Source organism: Lissotriton helveticus, chromosome 1_2, assembly GCF_964261635.1.
Source record: "Lissotriton helveticus chromosome 1_2, aLisHel1.1, whole genome shotgun sequence".
Classification (NCBI taxonomy): domain Eukaryota; kingdom Metazoa; phylum Chordata; class Amphibia; order Caudata; family Salamandridae; genus Lissotriton; species Lissotriton helveticus.
In genome coordinates this window covers 373,079,752-373,104,074 of record NC_136058.1, presented here as the reverse complement: position 1 = coordinate 373,104,074, position 24,323 = coordinate 373,079,752, and the positions used below count along the sequence as shown (strand labels likewise).

Sequence of the window (24,323 nt, the reverse complement as noted above, 5' to 3'; positions counted from 1 at the left end):
TAAGCGAGGCAGAACACACCACTTTAGTAAGGGCAAGTAAGTTACACACCAAAGAGAACCTGTGCTCACTCCCTTGGAAGCTTGACACAGAGCAATCAGGCTTATCCCCAGAGGCAATCAAATCAAATCAAATCATAGAGTATTTATTAAGCGCACATATCACTCGAAAGTCTCATGGCGCTGGTGGATGACTCAGAGATGAACTTGATATAGTGCATTAGATGTCAAACAGCCATGTCTTTAAGTTCTTACGAAAACAGGTGTGATCACTAGTGGTGCGAAGAGATAAAGGCAGTTTGTTCCAAAAGGATGGAGCAAGGAACGGGAAAGATTTCCCTCCACACATAGTGGTACGAATTCTGGGAGATGAGAGGAGTGCTTGGTTGCAGGATCTCAAGGTCCTACCTGGTTGATACCAGCTTAACTTTTTGGCCCAAAAATCAGGACCTTTAATATACATATTTTTATGCGTCAAGCAAAGAATCTTAAAGTGTATACGTTTTCTTACAGGCAGCCAGTGTAAAAGCTTCAAACTAGGTGCCGAAGGAGATCTTGGTGGGAGATTAAGTACCAGCCTTGCAGCTGTATTCTGCAGAACCTGTATCCTAGAAAAAAGGCTTTCATTGGTAGAAGCTAGCAGAGCATTCCCATAGTCTATACGGCTAATAATAAGTCCCTGGACTAGGGGTTTTCTTGCCTCAGTCGGAATCCACTTAAAAACCTTACGCAGGCTACGCATAACACCAAAGCAGGAGCCAACTGTCTTATTAACATGGTCTTTCATTGACAGCTTATTATCCATTTGAAAGCCCAGATTACGCACTGACTGAGTAGGAATAGGACAAGGGCCAAAGCTTGAAGGCCACCAATCGGGAGACCAATGCTCATGAGCCTTGCCATAGAGCATTATCTCAGTTTTTCCTCCATTCAGCTGCAAATGGTTTGTGCACATCCACTTATCAATTTGGGACATGCAGTCTTTAAACCAGGACTTGGTTTCCAATGGTTCTGGACCAAGAGTGACCAGGATCTGAGTGTCGTCAGCGTATGACACGACATCAAAACCATATGACCTGATCACTTTGGCTAGAGGGGTCACATAAAGACTGAAGAGTGTGGGACCAAAGATAGACCCCTGTGGTACTCCCATCCTGACTGGTCTACTACAGGCGCTGGTCTTTCCTACCTGTACTATCGTAGTTCTATCTGTTAGATAATTTTTGAGCCACTGTAAAGCCTTACCTCGGACACCAATCTCCCAAAGCTGATGTTCAAGAATGCTATGGGAGATGGTGTCAAACGCTGCAGATAAATCTAGCAGCACGAGGATAGATGACTGTCCCCTGTCTAGTGCAATCCTGATGTTATCAGATACCTCCAGCAAAGCTATTTCGGTACTGTGGGCTGCCCTAAAGCCAGATTGAGAAGGGTCAAGCAATCCACAACTCTCAAGATGGAACACAAGCTATTTGTTAACCAGTGACTCGAGCATCTTACCGAAATGAGGGAGCAAAGATATAGGACGATAGCTGGAAAAAAGTTTTGGGTCTACAGTAGATTTTTTTTTGTATAGGCCTAACTCTGGTAGTTTTCCATATGTTGGGAAATTCTGATTCTGACAGTGATTTGTTGAATAAATCCGCGAGTCTGTCCAAGAGCGCTGGAGCTACAATAGGAAAAATTCTCGGTGGCAAAGGGTCTATAGGAGAACCAGATTTTACTTTTATAAATGCTTTAATCACTTCATCCGAGCCACATTGAGTAAATTCTTCCAAAATGTGAGGGGGGTCAAGAATATTTACATAACGATTTCCCATGTCATTATTAAAATCTTGTGCAAGGAAAGCCATGATCTTATCATCAAAGAATTTGAGGGAGAGTCTACCCAGTCCTGAGAGATAGAAGATTGTGTCTGAACAGGCGGGGTAGAGAAATCCTTCAGAATTTGATATAGCTCCTTATTAGAATTTGCTGCCCTCTCAATACAGCCAAGGAGAAATTATTTTCTTGTTTGTCTTGTGTTTTCCATATACTTATGGTGAACATCTTTATATGATTTACGATCAATTGGGTCTTTAGTTTTCCTCCATTTTCGCTCCGCAGTCCTGCAGGAGAGCTTCACTAACTTTAGTTGTTCAGTAAACCATGGAGCGGCCCGGGCTTTAATTGTGACTTTAGTGAGAGGAGCAATTTAATCCAAAGCTTTTGTTATAGTTCTATCTAAAGAAATCGCACATTGATCAATTGTATTGGGTAGTGCTGACCTGAAAGTAGTAGTAAATAGAGGTAGGGTGACTTTACGCCAAGATCTTCTCCAGACCACTTCCCTACAGGGGCCCACATTGATCGTACGATCTAGAATTGCAAATTTTAATAAAAAATGGTCCGTCCACAGTAAAGGTAGTGGAGACTCAACCTTGACCACAGTAGAATTTGTTAACAATATGTCAAGCGTATGACCCACAATATGCGTAGGCCCATTTACCAACTGGGCTAGTTCCAAGGTACTGAGACTCGTGATTAACTGATTAAAGTCAGGGTCATGTAATAATTCTGCATGATAATTAAAATCACCTACCAGAAGGAAAGAGTGGGAGGCTAATACATGTGGAGCAATAAGCTCCAATAACTTATAAGGATAGTCATTTTTGGGACCTGGAGGTCTGTACACTAATGCTCCTCTCCATGTTCCTCCCAACAGACCTTCCATCATAAAAATACATAGTTTCATTATGTTTGTGCTTATGGATTCAAGGGAGGTGATATTTACTTCCTGAGATGTGGCTATGAGAAGGCCACCTCCCCTACGGTTTTCCCTATCCACTCTTATTATGTTATATTGTGGAGGAAACGCAATGGCCACAGCTGAAGAGGCATTCTCATGTAAACAGGTTTCCGTTATAAAACATATGTCTGGTAATTTAGAGTCAATAAGACTCCATACTTCCACAGCATGTTTAGAGATGGAACGCGCATTAAAGTATAATGCTTTTAGCGGTCTAGAGGTTTTAATATGTGTAGATGTACAATAAACTTGAGCTTCACCGGGAAGAACTGGTTGGTTAAGACCGGCAGTCGTATGTACCCCACTAGTTAAACCAGCTCCAAGTCCGGCTAACTTTTTAGGTAATAAAGGATTGAGATCGTTCAGCTCCTGGCTAGAATATTTGATCAGAGACATATTAGTAACAACTATTTAAAAAATGTTTTTAAAAAAAATGAAATAAATAAAAAGAAACGAGCAGGGGTCCAGGCAGCTGGCAGCGGTCTGGCGCAGACGGGCTTGCCTTTGCTGCGCCTTCTGCGCGCGTCCGCTGCCCAGTCCCGCTTTTGTAGGGATGAAAGGCTGGTAATGGAGAGCTGGAATGCTAACTGCACTTCTGGTTGGCAAATTGACAAACCGGAAGTGCGACCAACGCCTCCCCGTCCCTCTGCACAATCGGCACAAGCCGTGGCGGACCGAGGACAGAGGCGAGTCAGATCAGGTTAGAACAATAAAATGTTTAAGTAAATACGGCGCAAATTAAAAGAATAATGACAGCGCGGGATAAAACTAACTAGTAGTCACAGCAAACAGCACAAGACCCAAAGCAAAGTATTGCCAGGAGCTAAAAAAACAGTCACAGGTTTCAATATTTTCAGTGTTAAGTAATTCAATATTTTAAAAACAAAGACATGCGGTATGCACCGGCAGAGAATCCACCACCGTAAAGCGTTTGTGCAAAACACACCAGTGACACACCAGGCACACCACAAAAGAGACATATAAACATACAAATCACCAAGTATTATTAGTACTGTGCATGTCAAGCAGATAATGCAACATCACATCAACAACCACTGATATTGCAGAAATATCACATGAAGTACCACACATCAGAGTATAAAATGCAGCAGGAGAATAGTAAAAAGTTACGAGACACCCCAAATCACAGTAGGCATACATGAACATAGGAGCACCTACGCTCCTACTAGCAATTCCATGGCTATTTCTGATTTAGGTACAGGCCTTCCAAACTTGCCTGCAGTTCGCAGTGGTGCGCTTTAGTTATGGTATGGCTGCCAATCCCTGTAGTGCAGGAGGGTTGGGACCAAACAGGTTTGATCCCCATCAGCCAAACACAAGGTATGGTGAGCCAAGGTGTGGGGCGACAAAGCCAGAATTCACCTGAAAATCGCCTGCATGACACACAAGGCTGTACATCTGAGCTCTCCCGGATACCTCGCTCAGAAGCTGTCAATCTCTGGCGGCTCTAGAAACACCAGAGGCACTAACAATCTTCTGCTAAAACCTCGAAGATTCCGTAAGGAAAAAACTTATAAACGCTCCTTCTCAGGAATGGCACCCAGGATCTGGAACGCACTCCCTCCTGAAACCAGGCTCATCTCTTCCATCACACTTTTTAAGAAAGAAGTAAAAGCTATTCTCATGGCCAAATACACTTGACACTTGACCTATTAACGTTAACCGTATAGACTCTGCACCATTCTGTATTATTCTGCCTGATCACAACGACGATGTGTTTTACCTGTATTATTGACTTACCTGACTATATATGCACACATCTATCTGTAATATCTGCATATTGATGTACCTGTTTTACTTTACTCCCTAATGATTTGAGTTTCACTCTCTTGTTGGTATGCCCTGCTTTGTAAAGCGCTCTGATATCTGCAAAGATCTTGTTCGCGCTATATAAAACTTTCAAAATAAATAAAAATAAATAGACTGCACACATTGTTTAAAAGAAAGTGGTGTGCGCCGATAGCACCAGTATTTTTGGCACCAAATATGAGGCCGCTCCCTTTATGAGAGTTACGGTAGTCCTAGACTCAGGCGGCCGGCCACATCTGGTGTCGGGAAGGAGAGGGCTCAGGGGGTCAGAGCCAGTAAATAATCCTTATGAAGCTGGCCCACCCCTAGGCGAAGTGGAGAGGCTCTTTGAGGCTCCTTTCCTTACAGCGTGCCGTTTTCAAATCACCCCCCGTGAGGCAGTATCAGTTGAGCGGTGGGAATCGAGGGTGAAGAGCGATGTCACGGGGTTAGTGCTGATTTTGGCCAGAAAAACAATAGGCACAGTCATGCTATCTAGAGTAGCGCTCATCAGACGCTGTTTGTGGAGGAGCAAAGGAAGAGATACAAGCTGCTTTCAATCAAGTGCTCAGCACGCTGGAGGCACCATCAAGGTGGCAGGGTCCAGGGGAGTTGCAATCCAGTATAGAGCCTGCGTAGACCCTGGGAGAACACTAGGGGGTAGGGGGATGGGTGACCACAAGGCAGGCAGGAGTAGGCAGGTAGACCAGCACAATATCTATTAGTCCTGATGGCGATCTTCCCTGCTAGCACAGCAATGGTTGGCAGAACAGAGTCAAGGAACAGTTGGCAGCAGGGCAACACGCAGAAAAGCAACGCAGTGAGTCCTTTAGACCACCCAGCAGTTATCAAATAGCAGGGCAACAACAGGAGGGCAATATAGAGGAATCCTTTGTGCAAAGCAGCAATCCCTCTGACACGGGTTCAGTCCCAGTTCCAAAGGTGCTCTAAAATCATGGCGGTCAGAGCCCCTGTACTTTATACTCAAAATGTCCTTAATGTAGAAGTGACTTCAAACGAAACCTTAGAATGGAACACCTCTTGCTTTAAATCAGAGCCCTGGCTCTAGACGTACAGTAGGGGTTAAACAAGCCCTTTGTATGAGGTCAGGACACAGCCTATACAAAAGTAAGTGCGCCCGCCTCCCTCTCTCCCAGCCCAGGAAGAAAGTAGTACGCAGGTGCCTACCGCTTTTGGCCGCCATAAGTGTGGCAGGGTATGCTCAGACGTGAGTCCCTTGCTCACTTTGCCACTGGATTCAAGCAAGCCGGGCTGAAGACGGCTGGAATGCCAAAAATCGGTCCTGGGAAGCTGGATTCCAGTCCAGGGAAGGCATGGCTTGGCAGTTCGGGCTGGACTGTTCCCATGAGGCACAGGGTCAGACTGATTTGCATATAGCCATGTCTGAACTGGGGTGGCAGAGTGGGCTAAAGAACGGTGATGGATCAAACCCTGATCTTTTGACTGGGTGTGAGTGTTTGATTGGTTCTGATGCTCCGTCCATCACCACCCCCTTTTGTACCTCTCTTGTCACAACCAGCCTTTCCTGTGCTGTGGCTGTCTGGATAGTATGCACAAAGTGTAGCTGTCATTCTGCCCTAGACGTGGATTGGAGTCAAGCTGCAAAACAACAAGCGAGAGTTATAAGCACAGAGAAATGCTCATTTTCTAAAAGTAAAAGGAACAATTGATGGACAGAATTCTGAACAATGCAAACATTTATCCCCAGTCGCAAAGATCTGGGTTTAATCCATCGTTCTTTTGCTCCCACGCCACTCCAGTTTGGACCCAGCCATATGCAAATCAGTCTTGACCCTATTCCTCATGGGAACAGTCCAGCTTGAACTGCCAAGCCAGACCTTTCCTGGACCGGAAACGAGCATCCTGGGACTGGTTTTGGTGCATTACCCCATATCAGCCAGGCTAGCTTAAATCCAGCGAGCACGGACCCACTTCTGGCCATACCCTTCCCTCTTAGGGTGACAAATGTAAATGTTTTTGAGCTTGTAAAGCGCACTGCTACCCGTCCATAGGTCTCCTGGCGCTGTATAACTCCGGGGGACCCGTCCTGGCTTTCCCTGTGGGATGGTCCCTTGCTGGGAGTCCCCAAGGTGGAGCCAGGCATCCCCGGAATTGGTGGGGCCGTTGTGGAGATTAGGCAAGCTAATGCCCAGAGTTGCCGAGTGGAACCCCTGATTAGGGTAAGCACCGAAGCGAGAACTGTCGAGTCCGCTGACCAAGGTCCACGACCCTGCCGCGTCGGGAATTGAACCCTGGTCCCGGGCCGACTTCTGCTCTCGGGCCTGCCGCCTCTAACCAGTGAGCCACACTACTCCATGCAAAAGCAAAAGGAACAATTGGTGGAAGGAATGCTGAACAATGCAAACATTGGGGTGGCGAGTAAAAGAAAGATGGATTAAACACAGATCTTTGTGACTGGGGGTGAATGTTTGCATTGTTCAGCATTCTTCTTAACATCAAGCATACAGACAAAACAGGTTGGCTTAGATACACACTCCAGTCCAATTTCAGTTTCCCTAGTGTAAGGAGAGTGAAACACAGCTGAAACACAACTTCAAACATAATATACCAATATGCACATTGCTTGACGTACAATGAGGGGGTACCAGTTTATGTGATGCTTCGTTAACAGGTACTTTAAACTTGCATTTAAAGACCCAGAAGACAGTAGCTAGTATGATTTCAGTGGGTAGCATCACCTAGGTGTAGGATAATGAGGAGCTTGAGAAAAGATAACAGTCTCTGGTCAGAGTACACTACTCTAGCCTTGGTACAATTAATTTGTTTCATGGGTATGGATTTATTTAGACATTTTATATAGCACTACATGCTCCTTGATGGGTATTTCAGAGCACTTCACTCATAGAATTGAATTCTACCTTTGTGCAGTTGCAGGAGCCCAAATGCCAGATGGCATTAACCTTCACCAGATACTCCTTCCTCGCTAACATTAAGTTTGCGACCCAGTCAAAGAGTATTCTGTAGAGTTAAATTAGTCTAAGTTACCTGAACTGCAGGGTGTTCAGCCGTAAGCTCGTGACTGTGATCAAATCAGTTGGCTGGCAGCATAAATATTGTTTTTAGTCAGAGTGGAGTCTTACTGTACACCTGTATGAAGTTTATTCATACAATCTGGACATAAAACCTTTGTGATGAAAGTTAGGCTAGTCAGAGTATCTCTGGCTGATACATTTTCTTTCAGTGTTTCATGTGGACATTACCTTTTCAGTTTGCCTTGAAGAGCACTCCCAAGATATTCCGCACTGGTGACAATTTTAAAAGTAAGGTTCAAATTTGTAAGACATTCATAGCTAAATGGTTTTAAGAGCCATGGAAGATCAGGAGGAATTTGGTTTGTGTTTAATTTCACTTTCCATCCAGTAATGGATAGTTTTTTCCCCCCGTACTGGTTGACATATGCAGCTAATGCTGGCGTTTATTTATTTTGTAGATTTGCTTGGCAGCCACATACTGGTGGTATGCGATATTTAGGGAGTCTATAATAGTTTCCAGTGGATCCAGTAAAAGACTGAATGGGATGGGGATAGTAATGAACTTTGTGGTGTTTAAAGCATTTGCTGAGGTAAGATCTGAACCACATGAGAACTGCTTTGTGGATACCAAAATGTTTCTCCAAGAATATGCATAATATATCATGGCTAAAAGCTGTGGATAAGCTATACCAGTTGGCACGTATCCCGTAGTGATCACTTGCCAAGCAATGTTCACTATGTTTAGCAAAGACATTTCAGAGCTGTACCATACCCTGAATCCGAATTGGAGAGTAAGCAGTTGGAAGTGGTCATTTATGTGCAGTTTACATTATTCAGTGAAGTAACTACCCGCAGGAGCTTTGAGAGATGGTATGCCGGAGAGTAAAAGAAAGTTATGTTCATGAACAGGAGGAGGCTGAGGGAGGTGCAAAAGGGGAACCATGTGTAATGGCCAACAGACTGCTTGGGAAACAGATCCCTGGCACACAAACAAATTATATCCAAGGTAGAGCAGGGATTTCAGGGTGGCCATGAAAGCTTCAACTCATATTATTGAAGGCATTATTTGAAAACTTGTAGTTAGGAGGGCACATGAATAAGAAACGGAGTTAAAATATTCACACCCATGTTATTTTGAACTGTGCAACATGTGCACCTACCTCTCCGCCTAAAAAACAATAACAAAACAAAAAAAAAAGAAGAAAAAATGTTGCAGAGAAGGATTTTTTTTCCCTTTCAAACTCACCCGACTGTTCACTGGCTTCTTCTTGGCTTCAAGTACCACATTTAGACCTGGCTTAAGTTTTCCTTGCGCAAAGGCATCCTGCAGCTGAGGAGGGAAATAGAAGAAACACAAATGACCCAACTCCCCTATAATAACTGGAGGCCCACAGCCATGAAAACCAAAAAGTAACAGCCCGATAGATTAACAAAATGAACTGCTTGCATACAGTGACAATCGCTTATAGCACATTGTACACTGTCCCCTTTTTCAAACTTTCTTTCCGTGGGTAATGTCTACGTTTCTATGCATTGGCTACTAGAAGGCTTCCAACTGCTCTCACTACTTTTGACCAATGGCGGTAAGACTGGCCCAGGTTCAAGTCTGACGGGCACCACAAAAATACAAAATCAATCCCCTTCACGCAATACTAATAAGAACTGCAACAAGACATCCACTCACAAGGGTCCTCATCAGGACTGTATTAGTGAGTCAGAGTAATTTAAAGATACAGACACAAACCATGTCTCACAAACAATGCACACACCTCTGCATCGGGTGAAAAATCGTATAACCAGATCACCCCGGAAATATCCATGGTGAGATGGAGTACATCAAGTGGGAATTATACGAATACATTTCATCCATATCACAGTTAATTTGGTGGTCAAGGTGGGTTGTCAGAGCCAACAGTTTGAAATATTAGTATAAAAGTGACTGGCTATTTTGGAAGTACCAAGGCAAGCCTAGTTACACCCTACACAGCAAAGTGTGCCAATGGTAGGGTGTATCTATGACCTTGACCTTCCCATGGGGAAGGTCAAGTAGATTCACAGGCATAGGATACTATAGCTCCATCTGAGCAGAGGAATCTGTTTTACAGCCAGACAAAAGGATGTTCTTTTAAACAGCTATAAATGAAGCAGACCACTCTGAGTCACAGCTTCACTGGAGGTTTAATCGGTAACTCTAAGCCTTTTACTAGAAGGCTGATTAGCGTGATGAATAACTTCTTGGGTAGGTTCCTTGGACTTACCCTAGAGCATCAGCATGGTGTTTTATACAGATGTCTTACACAAAAAGCAATTTTAGCAGTTCCATAAAGAAAGATCGCACACTTCCTGGCGAAGACACCACAAAGTTAAAGTCCAAAGAGTTGACTCTTTAAAAGACAGTATCTCACCTCCTTGTCAGTCATCTCACTAGGATCAATTTCTGACCCAGAGTCAGACATACACTCCTCTTCAGAATCAGCCATCATTACAGCAAACGAGGACCTGCAACATGAAACAAATGTTTACAAACAGAACTGAAGTAAAAACATGGAATACAAAACAGAGAACACCAAACTCCGCGAAACCAGCAGCCATACGAACAGGCACTTGTGCACTGCAGGCTGACAATTACTGAAACAAAAATGATTAGCTCTGTTAAGTACAAGGATCAAAGTGAATGAAATGAAAAATACAGCTTGTCTATTCCAAGGCACAGTGTGAGCATGTAAAGTAGATATACAAACCTAAAAAATCTCAAAACTTAGTCACCCACCGGGGTGTAAATTACTCCTGACATGTCTGTGAGCGCAGCGATCGAACGCTGGCACGGTCAATGGGAAAAGCTTTGCGTAGAGGCGCTGTGATGCTGAAGCAAGCCTGAGAGGCGAGGCTGCCGGTCCATGAGGCAAATGCAAGGTGGGGGGGGGTAAGACGGCTGAGGGTCCCTCCCACTGTCACCATTTCCCACTCGACCGCCTGTGTACGCCAAGAGTGCCAAGAGGCCACCAGGAGAGCATTGAGCACCATTGTGCACCACAGCTACAGAAGGAGATGCCAGCTTCTGCAGATTCCTGCTTGCCCCACATTCACACTGAGCATGCCAAGAGCCAGTCAGTGTTTCGGGAGAGACTCGAGCTCCTTCACAACTCAAGGAGCACATGGAGAAGCATTCTACCAGGGAGTCCCCGGAACCGGTCACATCGAGGGCTCCATCTACTACTACACCAACAGTGGATCTTTCTGGAGATGTAGCAGTTGGGCCGCAGGCTGTCTCTGCGATACAGAGCTGCTGTTTAGTTGCTGAACACTAATATTCAGATTTTTTTTTTTAAATAAATAGGCAATCAATTATTAACCTGAAAATAAATGCTTGCTTGTTTATTTAAAAATTATTTTAGACCTCCTTACACAATCTCTGACCCACACAAGCTCCACACCGCCACCCTGCTGGCATCAATGCGGCCCTCTGTAACATCACAGATCGTACTTTGCGGCCCCCATTGCAAATGTTTGCGAGTACCCATGGTTTAGACACTCTATCCTGCATTAACATTGGGATGAGACATGGGTCCCTCCATTGAACCGCAATTTAGTCGAACCCTTGCGGACTAGCAGTGGGAAAGCCCCAGTTTCTGCTGTAAACAAAGGCACGCAGCTGGACAGAATTTGCCCAAATGCATTAACCAGCCTCCATTATGGGAGTGAGTCTAGAGGTCCTTCATTCAGTTGAAATCTCAAACTGTTGCAGACCGGCAGAGGGCAACTCTCAGTCTACTTTGGTCAATAAGAAGTGACCCCTCAGCCTGCAAGAGAGGAAGAATGGCGTGATCGTCCAGAGCGGACCTTCATTCCCAGTTACTCCTCTAAACACCTCCATGCCCCGCTCATCAGAGGAAACCATCTACAGCGGTTTGGTCACATTTCCTCACTGAAGCATTTAACTTTGGAGGATCTTGCATGGGTGAGGTTCGATCCCCCAAACTAAGACTCAAAGGGCAAAGTTAGCAACACAGTATGGATGAGAGGACCATAGAGATGCCGTGGGGGTGGGAAAACATTTGCAGATGGTGGGATTGAACTACCTAAACCCTTACCAGTGAATATCCATACATTCACCTCCACCTCACCCTAGAGAGGTAACCATGAGCGTATTGAAGGGCACAACAGGGGAAAACTAGGCTGGGATTAGGGATCATGCTCCCTAACAAGCTCATGCACACGAAATCAGACAGAGGTCCACTGCAACGCCTCAGGTAGCACACACAGGAAGCAGGGGGAAGCAAGAGATTCCCGCAAATGAGAGATTGGGCTATTATCCCTCGCCCTGAGGCATGATATTGATATTTCTACTTGAGATCAAATGCCACCATTTCAGTAGTCTTATGGAACGTAGCCAGCCACAAAAGCGTAAGTATGAGCATGCAAGCAGTGGCCTATCAGGAGACAAATGATATTCTGTGCCTTCGGGAGACCTGGGCCCTTGCTCGGACAATCTTGCCATGTTTCTATGAGACCTTTAAACCAGCGCTCCGTCTAAGACTCTTTGGCGTCCATTGGGTGTTGCTCTATCTTTATAAAACATGCAAGCTAACTGGAGGCCACTGCACTTGATCTCGGCTTCACGGGGCCCAAGAAGTCTCCATCACAGGCTTGAAAATCAACTGATCTAATACTTGTTAGACATTACCTTAACGCCCCCTAAAAAAGCCAAGACTATGATTGGTAGAAAAGCTGCTCGATAGTCTTGAGACACTTTTGCTGAACAATCCTCGACACAAAATAATGATCGTAGGAGACTTTAATATGCAAGGCCTGGAGACTGCATCTGACATCGCAGCTCAGCCCAAAGAGAGGGTCATTATGCAGGTCTTATTGGCAACCCACAAATTAACGTCAGCTAAACAGCAGATGGAGGCAAAAGGGATCGAACTGCCATTTCTTCTGACTTGCAAAGGAAAATCGCCAATCGATAACTTCTTTCTATCGGTGTGCCTAGCAGGCCAACCTGAAAACTTTGACCAGAAAGTGACCACAACACATCAAGGTACACATTGGACTTAACATCACAACCAACGGCCAGAAGCAACCATTTGGGCTCCTCAACAGGGGAGTAATTTGTGAACTTATTGAGGAGAATTAAGTGTAGACCAGAACACAAAGTAACATTTACAGCATGGCTAGGCATGCACAAGGCCAAGTTAAGCAGAAATCACCCAGAACTAGTGCATCAGAAGTGGGACAACTGCATCGAAGATCTCAGCACCTTCTGCTAGGTAACAGGTGCAAGTCAACTCGTCCACAGAATGGAATGGGATGGACATCTGAATTCCATCACAATAAAGCCAGCATTTTTACAAGAGCTCTTCGAAAAGTACATGATGCTCATGAACAAAAGCCCACCACAAGTTCAGCATGGGTAGTAAAACACATGAGGTCATTCCACAAAAATCCCAGTTTGTGAACAAAAGGAGCCAAAAAGAATGTGCGACTATCTTCCAGCTGCTCAAAGATCGAAACCAAGCGCCCCTATGGAGGGATCACATCAACGAATTAAAAACAATAATGTATTTAGGGAAAATGGTGTACCAGAGCAGCATGGGTAAGGCACATCTCCGATTAAAACATCCACCAGTCCTCAGGCCGCCAGTACAGTAGACTCTGTGGTAGTGGATCTCGATCAGAATTCCACTTCAGTACCAACAAACAGGGAGACAATGACCAGGAATCTGAATAGGGCCGTAGCAGGACATGATTCGGATCCATATCCCGACAGGACTCAGAATGCTATCTCAGATTTAAAAAATCATTAAGAATGCAGAGATTATAATCAGGCACTTGAAAAACGAAGGGCCTCTCTACGAGTATATTCAAAAGCACGGCAGATAAATAGACACGGTTGTTAACTTCGCTTTTCAACCTAGCCTCTCTAACTGCAACCGTCCCTGAAGCCTGGAGATGGTCTATTCTCTGCCCTATATACAAGAAGAGGGAATCAGACAGTAGCCTCAAACTATTGCCTAATTGCACTTCCGGACTACGCCCATGTTCTTTTGGAGCAGCTAGAGGCCTGGGTGCGAGAGCAGGAAGCACCGCTGTTTTTCCAATCAGGGTTTCGGGCAGCGGTACCCACAGTCGACAACATCATAGCACTATCCTTCGTAGGATCAAGCCGCAAAAAGCAACACGTTACCGCCCTTCTGCGGTTTCATTGATTACGGAGCAGCATTTGTTAGGGTTGACCGGGCAACACTATGGCGAAAGCTTGTTTCTTGGGGCATACCACTAACCCTGCTAACAGCAATATCTTTATTTTACAATGGGGAATGAGTTTGTGAGAAAACAGGACCCATCACAATTAACCAAAACCGACCCCAATCGCTGTTTAAAGCAGGGCTGCGTCCTAGACACCATGCTTTCTAACTTATGTACCACCGACTTAGGGAAATTCATGGAGTATGGGTGCCTGTTACCTCCCAAACTAGGCAGTACAAAGTTGCACATTATTCAATACACAGATGATATTGTGATTATGGATCCGACTAGGTACCCAACGAGCACTGAATGCTCTGAATATCTACAACACAGCCAAATCACCTCCAGGTAAATCAAGACCATACAGAAGTCCTTATATTTGGAAATTCATGGAGTATGGGTGTCTGGTACCTCCCAAACTAGGCAGTACAAAGTTGCACATTATTCAATACACAGATGATATTGTGATTATGGATCCGACTAGGTACCCAACGAGCACTGAATGGTCTGAATATCTACAACACAGCCAAATCACCTCCAGGTAAATCAAGACCATACAGAAGTCCTTATATTTGGAAATTCATGGAGTATGGGTGTCTGGTACCTCCCAAACTAGGCAGTACAAAGTTGCACATTATTCAATACACAGATGATATTGTGATTATGGATCCGACTAGGTACCCAACGAGCACTGAATGGTCTGAATATCTACAACACAGCCAAATCACCTCCAGGTAAATCAAGACCATACAGAAGTCCTTATATTTGGAAATTCATGGAGTATGGGTGTCTGGTACCTCCCAAACTAGGCAGTACAAAGTTGCACATTATTCAATACACAGATGATATTGTGATTATGGCTCCGACTAGGTACCCAACGAGCACTGAATGCTCTGAATATCTACAACACAGCCAAATCACCTCCAGGTAAATCAAGACCATACAGAAGTCCTTATATTTGGAAATTCATGGAGTATGGGTGTCTGGTACCTCCCAAACTAGGCAGTACAAAGTTGCACATTATTCAATACACAGATGATATTGTGATTATGGATCCGACTAGGTACCCAACGAGCACTGAATGGTCTGAATATCTACAACACAGCCAAATCACCTCCAGGTAAATCAAGACCATACAGAAGTCCTTATATTTGGAAATTCATGGAGTATGGGTGTCTGGTACCTCCCAAACTAGGCAGTACAAAGTTGCACATTATTCAATACACAGATGATATTGTGATTATGGATCCGACTAGGTACCCAACGAGCACTGAATGGTCTGAATATCTACAACACAGCCAAATCACCTCCAGGTAAATCAAGACCATACAGAAGTCCTTATATTTGGAAATTCATGGAGTATGGGTGTCTGGTACCTCCCAAACTAGGCAGTACAAAGTTGCACATTATTCAATACACAGATGATATTGTGATTATGGCTCCGACTAGGTACCCAACGAGCACTGAATGCTCTGAATATCTACAACACAGCCAAATCACCTCCAGGTAAATCAAGACCATACAGAAGTCCTTATATTTGGAAATTCATGGAGTATGGGTGTCTGGTACCTCCCAAACTAGGCAGTACAAAGTTGCACATTATTCAATACACAGATGATATTGTGATTATGGCTCCGACTAGGTACCCAACGAGCACTGGATGCTCTGAATATCTACAACACAGCCAAATCACCTCCAGGTAAATCAAGACAAAACAGAAGTCCTTATATTTGGAAGATTCAGGATCAAAAAGAATCTAACATCGGACCTGGGTTGTAGGACCATATATACAGTGAAGAAATACAATTACCTGGGTGTTTGAGTGAAAATAGCACACCTGCAGTACATATGAAGTCTCTCAAAAAGAAATGAGCTGTCCAACATCTCAAGGCTTCTCTACCAAAAACAGTAGACAATTTGTGTTGCAGGTCTGCAGAACTATGACAAATGAAAAGGCTTGATCGGGTCCAATGGGATAATTAGAGATGAAGAGTAAAATTAAACACCACTTGCATCTTAACCCACAGATTTTAGATTGCAAATACAGTTTACATACTAAAAGTTCTACTTTTCCATTATTTTTTATCAGGGGTAAAAACAAGTTTTGAAATAATAAGCACAAACAAGTCCAATAATTAGGATGAATGCAAAATGAATATATAGAACTATAATATTGAAAAATATTTTGTTATCAGGGGATTATGCCAAGTGTAATCATTGTGTCACTGATGGATGAAGTACAAGTATGAGAAGCTTGCCTGGTATATGATGTCCACTAATGTAAGTGGGTACCTTTCACCAGTCCAGTTAACCCTTATGGTGATTTAAGAGGTCTTAACGTAGAAAGCTCTGTAAGTGGTAGCTGTGGAGAGCAGCATTCCGGCTTAGTCTCAAAGGAGTGTAAAGCAGCTTGTTTTACCAGAATACAATCTTATAGTATAGATTAAGTGAAAATAACCACACCAAGTATTTATAAAATTATGTTTTTATTATATAATACTCTCTAGAACATGGGTACTCACAAACTTTCTGTCGGGGGCCAAAATGACAGTGCAGTTTGTGGCCGAGGGCCGCACTGGTAGGGGTGGGGTCAGTGGGGGACGGGTCAATGGGGGGGCGGGCCTAGAGTAAAAAAAATCAACCCCGTTTAAAAAAGTAGACAATGCGATCTTAACAGGCATTGCATAGCTTCATACACACTTTACCCCAATTCCGTCACAGGGTTACTTTTGGCCCATCCTTAGCCCCGCAATAGCCTGCAATGTTTTGCAAATGCAATGGTGGAAAGGCATGGACCAAAAACTGCATAAAGTCAAGAGGACTCCCAAGGGTTGACTTTTTATTCATGGAGCAAACTCCATGACTGCTGAGGCCAGTCTCTCTCTTTGTCTCTCTCAGTCAGTCAGTCTCTCTCTCTGTCAGTCAGTCAGTCTCTCTGTCAGTCAGTTTACTATCTCTATCAGTCGCTCTCTATGTCAGTCTCTCTCAGTCTTTCCTAGTCAGTCTCTCTCAATCACTCTCTCTCTCAGTCTTTCCTAGTCAGTCTCTCTCAATCACTCTCTCTCTCTGTCAGTCAGTCAGTCAGTCGCTCTCTCTGTCAGTTACTCTCTCTCTGTCAGTCAGTCTCTATCAGTCTCTCTCTGTCAGTCAGTCTCTCTCTGTCAGTCAGTCTCTCTCTGTCAGTCTCTCTGTCAGTCAGTCTCTCTCTGTCAGTCTCTCTGTCAGTCAGTCTCTCTGTCAGTCTGTCAGTCAGTCTCTCTGTCAGTCAGTCTCTCTGTCAGTCAGTCTCTCTGTCAGTCAGTCAGTCTCTCTGTCAGTCAGTCAGTCTCTCTGTCAGTCAGTCAGTCTCTCTGTCAGTCAGTCAGTCTCTCTGTCAGTCAGTCTCTCTGTCAGTCAGTCAGTCTCTCTGTCAGTCAGTCTCTCTGTCAGTCAGTCTCTCTGTCAGTCAGTCTCTCTGTCAGTCAGTCTCTCTGTCAGTCAGTCTCTCTGTCAGTCAGTCTCTCTGTCAGTCAGTCTCTCTGTCAGTCAGTCTCTCTGTCAGTCAGTCTCTCTGTCAGTCAGTCAGTCTCTCTCAGTCAGTCAGTCAGTCTCTCTCAGTCAGTCAGTCTCTCTCAGTCAGTCAGTCAGTCTCTCTCAGTCAGTCAGTCAGTCTCTCTCAGTCAGTCAGTCTCTCTCTGTCAGTCAGTCAGTCTCTCTCTGTCAGTCAGTCAGTCAGTCTCTCTCTGTCAGTCAGTCAGTCTCTCTCTGTCAGTCAGTCAGCCAGTCTCTCTCTGTCAGTCAGTCAGTCAGTCTCTCTCTGTCAGTCAGTCTCTCTCTGTCAGTCAGTCAGTCAGTCAGTCAGTCAGTCTGTCAGTCAGTCTCTCTGTCAGCCAGTCTCTCTCTGTCAGTCAGTCTCTCTCTGTCAGTCAGTCTCTCTCTGTCAGTCAGTCTCTCTCTGTCAGTCAGTCAGTCAGTTAGTCTCTCTGTCAGTCAGTCACTCTCTCTCTGTCAGTCAGTCAGTCAGTCTCTCTCTGTCAGTCAGTCTCTCTCTGTCAGTCAGTCTCTCTCTGTCAGTCAGTCAGTCAGTCAGTCTGTCAGTCTCTCTGTCAGCCAGTCTCTCTCTGTCAGTCAGTCTCTCTCTGTCAGTCAGTCTCTCTCTGTCAGTCAGTCTCTGTCAGTCAGTCAGTCTCTGTCAGTCAGTCAGTCTCTCTCTGTCAGTCAGTCTCTCTCTGTCAGTCAGTCTCTGTCAGTCAGTCAGTCTCTGTCAGTCAGTCAGTCTCTCTCTGTCAGTCAGTCAGTCTCTCTCTGTCAGTCAGTCAGTCTCTCTGTCAGTCAGTCAGTCTCTCTGTCAGTCAGTCAGTCTCTCTGTCAGTCAGTCAGTCTCTCTGTCAGTCAGTCAGTCTCTGTCAGTCAGTCTCTCTCTGTCAGTCAGTCTCTCTCTGTCAGTCAGTCTCTCTCTGTCAGTCAGTCTCTCTCTGTCAGTCAGTCTCTCTCTGTCAGTCAGTCTCTCTCTGTCAGTCAGTCTCTCTCTGTCAGTCAGTCTCTCTGTCAGTCAGTCAGTCAGTCTCTCTCTGTCAGTCAGTCAGCCAGTCTCTCTCTGTCAGTCAGTCAGTCAGTCTCTCTCTGTCAGTCAGTCTCTCTCTGTCAGTCAGTCAGTCAGTCAGTCAGTCAGTCTGTCAGTCAGTCTCTCTGTCAGCCAGTCTCTCTCTGTCAGTCAGTCTCTCTCTGTCAGTCAGTCTCTCTCTGTCAGTCAGTCAGTCTCTCTGTCAGTCAGTCAGTCTCTCTGTCAGTCAGTCAGTCTCTCTGTCAGTCAGTCAGTCTCTCTGTCAGTCAGTCAGTCTCTCTGTCAGTCAGTCAGTCTCTCTGTCAGTCAGTCAGTCTCTCTGTCAGTCAGTCAGTCTCTCTGTCAGTCAGTCTCTCTGTCAGTCAGTCTCTCTCTGTCAGTCAGTCTCTCTCTGTCAGTCAGTCTCTCTCTGTCAGTCAGTCTCTCTCTGTCAGTCAGTCTCTCTCTGTCAGTCAGTCTCTCTCTGTCAGTCAGTCTCTCTCTGTCAGTCAGTCAGTCTCTCTCTGTCAGTCAGTCAGTCTCTCTCTGTCAGTCAGTCTCTCTCTGTCAGTCAGTCTCTCTCTGTCAGTCAGTCTCTCTCTGTCAGTCAGTCTCTCTCTGTCAGTCAGTCTCTCTCTGTCAGTCAGTCTCTCTCTGTCAGTCAGTCTCTCTCTGTCAGTCAGTCTCTCTCTGTCAGTCAGTCAGTCTCTCTCTGTCAGTCAGTCTCTCTCTGTCAGTCAGTCAGTCTCTCTCTGTCAGTCAGTCTCTCTCTGTCAGTCAGTCTCTCTCTGTCAGTCAGTCTCTCTCTGTCAGTCAGTCAGTCTGTCTCTGTCAGTCAGTCTCTCTCTGTCAGTCAGTCAGTCTCTCTGTCAGTCAGTCAGTCTCTCTGTCAGTCAGTCAGTCTCTCTGTCAGTCAGTCAGTCTCTCTGTCAGTCAGTCAGTCTCTCTCTGTCAGTCAGTCTCTCTCTGTCAGTCAGTCAGTCTCTGTCAGTCAGTCTCTCTCTGTCAGTCAGTCAGTCTCTCTGTCAGTCAGTCAGTCTCTCTGTCAGTCAGTCAGTCTCTCTGTCAGTCAGTCTCTCTGTCAGTCAGTCTCTCTGTCAGTCAGTCAGTCTCTCTCTGTCAGTCAGTCTCTCTCTGTCAGTCAGTCAGTCTCTCTCTGTCAGTCAGTCTCTCTCTGTCAGTCAGTCTCTCTGTCAGTCAGTCAGTCTCTCTCTGTCAGTCAGTCAGTCTCTCTGTCAGTCAGTCAGTCTCTCTGTCAGTCAGTCAGTCTCTCTGTCAGTCAGTCAGTCTCTCTGTCAGTCAGTCAGTCAGTCAGTCTCTCTGTCAGTCAGTCTCTCTGTCAGTCAGTCTCTCTCTGTCAGTCAGTCTCTCTCTGTCAGTCAGTCTCTCTCTGTCAGTCAGTCTCTCTCTGTCAGTCAGTCTCTCTCTGTCAGTCAGTCTCTCTCTGTCAGTCAGTCTCTCTGTCAGTCAGTCAGTCAGTCTCTCTGTCAGTCAGTCAGTCTCTCTGTCGGTCAGTCAGTCTCTCTGTCAGTCAGTCAGTCAGTCTCTCTGTCAGTCAGTCTCTCTGTCAGTCAGTCTCTCTGTCAGTCAGTCAGTCTCTCTGTCAGTCAGTCAGTCTCTCTGTCAGTCAGTCAGTCTCTCTGTCAGTCAGTCAGTCTCTCTGTCAGTCAGTCAGTCTCTCTGTCAGTCAGTCTCTCTCTGTCAGTCAGTCTCTCTCTGTCAGTCAGTCTCTCTCTGTCAGTCAGTCTCTCTCTGTCAGTCAGTCTCTCTCTGTCAGTCAGTCTCTCTCTGTCAGTCAGTCTCTCTCTGTCAGTCAGTCTCTCTCTGTCAGTCAGTCTCTCTCTGTCAGTCAGTCTCTCTCTGTCAGTCAGTCTCTCTCTGTCAGTCAGTCTCTCTCTGTCAGTCAGTCTCTCTCTGTCAGTCAGTCTCTCTCTGTCAGTCAGTCAGTCTCTCTCTGTCAGTCAGTCAGTCTCTCTCAGTCAGTCAGTCTCTCTCTGTCAGTCAGTCTCTCTCTGTCAGTCAGTCTCTCTCTGTCAGTCAGTCTCTCTCTGTCAGTCAGTCTCTCTCTGTCTCTCTCTGTCAGTCAGTCTCTCTCTGTCAGTCAGTCTCTCTCTGTCAGTCAGTCTCTCTCTGTCAGTCAGTCTCTCTCTGTCAGTCAGTCTCTCTCTCAGTCAGTCTGTCAGTCAGTCAGTCTCTCTGTCAGTCAGTCAGTCTCTCTGTCAGTCAGTCAGTCTCTCTCTGTCAGTCAGTCTCTCTCTGTCAGTCAGTCTCTCTCTGTCAGTCAGTCTCTCTCTGTCAGTCAGTCTCTCTCTGTCAGTCAGTCTCTCTCTCAGTCAGTCTGTCAGTCAGTCAGTCTCTCTGTCAGTCAGTCAGTCTCTCTGTCAGTCAGTCAGTCTCTCTCTGTCAGTCAGTCTCTCTCTGTCAGTCAGTCTCTCTCTGTCAGTCAGTCTCTCTCTGTCAGTCAGTCTCTCTCTGTCAGTCAGTCTCTCTCTGTCAGTCAGTCTCTCTCTGTCAGTCAGTCTCTCTCTGTCAGTCAGTCTCTCTCTGTCAGTCAGTCTCTCTCTGTCAGTCAGTCTCTCTCTGTCAGTCAGTCTCTCTCTGTCAGTCTCTCTCTGTCAGTCTCTCTCTGTCAGTCTCTCTCTGTCAGTCTCTCTCTGTCAGTCAGTCTCTCTCTGTCAGTCAGTCTCTCTCTGTGTCTGACTGCGAGAGAGAGACTGACTGACTGAGAGACTGACTGACTAAGAGTGAGACGGACTGGGACAGAGAGACTGACTGACTAGGAGAGAGAGACTGACTGACTAGGAGAGAGAGACTGACTGACTAGGAGAGAGAGACTGACTGACTAGGAGAGAGAGACTGACTGCGAGAGAGAGAGTGACAGAGAGAGAGAGAGTGACAGAGAGAGAGAGAGTGACAGAGAGAGAGAGTGACAGAGAGAGAGAGAGTGACAGAGAGAGAGAGTGACAGAGAGAGAGAGTGACAGAGAGAGAGAGTGACAGAGAGAGAGAGTGACAGAGAGAGAGAGTGACAGAGAGAGAGAGTGACTGAGAGAGAGAGTGACTGAGAGAGAGAGACTGTCTGTCTCTCTCTCTCTCCTAGTCAGTCAGTCTCTCTGTCCCAGTCCGTCTCACTCTTAGTCTGTCAGTCTCTCTTTGTCAGTCAATCAGTCTCTCAGTAAGTCTCTCTCTTAGTCAGTCTGCCTCTCCCAATAAGTCAATCTCTTTCTGTCAGTCAGTCTCTCTTAGTCAGTCAGCTAGTCTGTCAGTCCCTCTGTCAGTCGGTTACTCTCTCTCTATCAGTCACTCTCTCTGTCAGTCTCTCAGTCTTTCTCAGTCAGTCTCCTAGTCAGTCAGTCTCTCTCTCAGTAAATCATTATCTCTCTCTCTCTCTCCACACTCTCTCTCCACACTCTCTCTTCATCTCTCTCTCTTCATCTCTCTCTCTTCATCTCTCTCTCTTCATCTCTCTCTCTTCATCTCTTTCTCTTCTCCACTCTCTCTCTCCACTCTCTCTCTCTCTCTCTCTCCACTCTCTTCTGTCACTGGTAAAAGTGGGTTTCTGGAGGGCCATGGGTACATTAACTGCAAGGTCAGTAGGCCGCTAAGGAAGGCCTGCCCGCCTCACTACGAGTACCATGGGAAGCAGCAACAGTCCTGGGGAGAGGTATGCTTGGTTGTGAACCATAAAAGTACAGGGATATGTATGATTCCCCTTCAGTATCTATGTACTTTGTGGGCAAATGTAGGTGAAAACAATGCTGTAAAAATCGTAATTTAGTGCATTTTAAAAAAAAGATACTTTGCAAGTACAATTAGCATATCTCACAAATTGAAAGGTCGTGTACTAATTGAAAATACTTAGTAGGGCTGTGTGTGATCTTACCAAGTGTTCAGCAACATTCATTTCTAGGTTGAGGCCCTCCCATGACGGAGAAGTAACACAAAGCAGCCTTATGTGAAGTTACACGATGTTCCCGATTCTTCTCGTGATGAACTGAATTGTGGCTACTTAAAATGTGTTGTGCTTTGAGTTTCGTAGCCTCTTTATTCCAATCATAAAAAATGAAAATTTTTAAATGCCCATGTACACATGCTTGCTCTGTGAGGTCAGCTATTTCAATGATGTGTTCGTGGCATGGTCACGGTTTGAGGAATCATTTTTGCCATTCCTGCACTTGTAAGTGTGCAGTGTGCACCCACGCCAGCCCACAGCCTGGCCGAAAGGGCTTCAGCAAATTCCCCCGTCCCCTCTCCCACTGCCCCCCCCTCCCCGTGTGGCAGCCCGTCTCAGACAGCTTCCCCGGGCACACACAGAGCCGCACCCAAGTACTTCACTGGTCTTTTAAAGACCATTTACTTGCAAATGAGGCTTTGTTGTGTTTCGACTCTCCTTAGCGCCCCTTAATCTCCACACTATTACCGGAACATCGCCCAGCCCCCAGAGAGCAGAGTCTCTCGGAGTAAAACCGGCGGTGTTTTACTCAAGCTGAGGACATACAAGGATACAGACACGCACACAATAAATCAAAACTTTAAAAAAATACATAAAATAATATATAAAAGTGTATTTGCGCAATGATCCATTTTTAGCATCTGCAAATTATTTCAAAACGCCAGTGGCTCTCGTTCCATGAGACAGGGGTCGCATCTTGTGCGTCTATTGACAAATATAAACCTCTCTTCTTAATCCTCACAGTTTATAAATCACCACAGCTAGCAAACACCACACTAGCCGCTGGCAAAACATCACACAAACAACACACCCCGTATAAATTCAGTCTTGTTTTTGTTGCTCTGCGTCGGTTGGAAATGGCCATTTCCTCGCCAGCGTAAAGTCAAAAGTCATGAGAAGCGCGTCCCCGCCGACTCGTCTTCCTAAATTAAAAACGGTTATGTTTGCCAGGGGTAGGACACGCAAGTCGCCGTCTGCCGGAGTTGCGACAATTTAATGTTGCGCTATCTCTAGCCCAGGGGTACTCATAGTACATCCCGATTACTTCAAGGTCTTTTAAAGACCATTTACTTGCAAATGAGGCTTTGTTGTGTTTTGCCTCTCCTTAGCCCCTGCATCTCCACTCGGAACATCGCCCAGCCCCCAGAGAGCAGAGTCTCTCAGAGTCCAACCGGCGCGGTTTGCTGACACTTAAAAAAAAAAAAAAAATCACCGGTAGGATGTGTGCAAGGTCCGCGGGCCGCCAAGGAAGGCTTGCCGGGCCGTACTATGAGTACCCCTGCTCTAGAAAGTCCAAGTATCTCCAACATGGAGATTAACACAATGCACACAATACTTTAGCAAAGAAACTCAGTAAATAGCACAAAATACACAGTGGAACCAGGGGGTGACCAAACCATATACTAAGAAAGTGGCATATGAACCACAACTCAAGTCAAAATAGTGTCGAGAGGACGTAGAATTACTGGGACTCCAAGGAACTACCCATCGTGAGTAGATGGCGACCCCACGGAGAGCGTGTGCGTGCTCCGTACAAGTCTATGTGCAAGTCATGGTTGGATTTTTAAAGTTTAAGGACCCTTCCCAGTGGACTCTGAAGATACCTCATGGAAGACAGAAGGTTGGAGAGCCTCCCCACCTGTGGATATCCTAGTATTCATGTTACCTACACCAGGGTAGCTGTGTGCATACGTGTGAAGTGGTGTTGGAAATCGCCATCAAACCCAATGGAGAACTTCAGGAATGTGCTGCTGCTGGAAGAGGAGAAAGTGTCCGTGGGAATCCAAACATGGATTCTTGAAGAGGAGTTCCTGAAAGCAGATGGGACGGAGTCTATGTCACTCAGGGATGACCAGGAGACTTGGAAGACGGTTGCCCTTTGGTGTCGGGTGCTTCAGGATGGACGACGAGGACCTTGACTCTGCAGCTGTGAGGACCAGGAGTTGTGCACGAGCAGTCCCACGAAGGATGTCGAGTGCTGAGGCGTCGGTGT

General features: G+C 45.6%; 1 protein-coding gene across 2 annotated transcripts in view; it reads right to left on the bottom strand.

Moving 5' to 3' along the window:
• The window catches only part of EBNA1BP2 (EBNA1 binding protein 2), a 161,647-nt gene that overhangs the window by 84,088 nt on the left and 53,236 nt on the right, over positions 1–24,323 (bottom strand). For both annotated transcript variants that reach the window (XM_078672394.1, XM_078672399.1), the window contains exons 2-3: positions 10,014–10,107; positions 8,855–8,938 (exon numbers count right to left, since the gene is read on the bottom strand). In XM_078672394.1, coding sequence (XP_078528520.1) covers positions 8,855–8,938; positions 10,014–10,107 — 178 coding nt within the window. The remainder of the gene's footprint in view (positions 1–8,854; positions 8,939–10,013; positions 10,108–24,323) is intronic.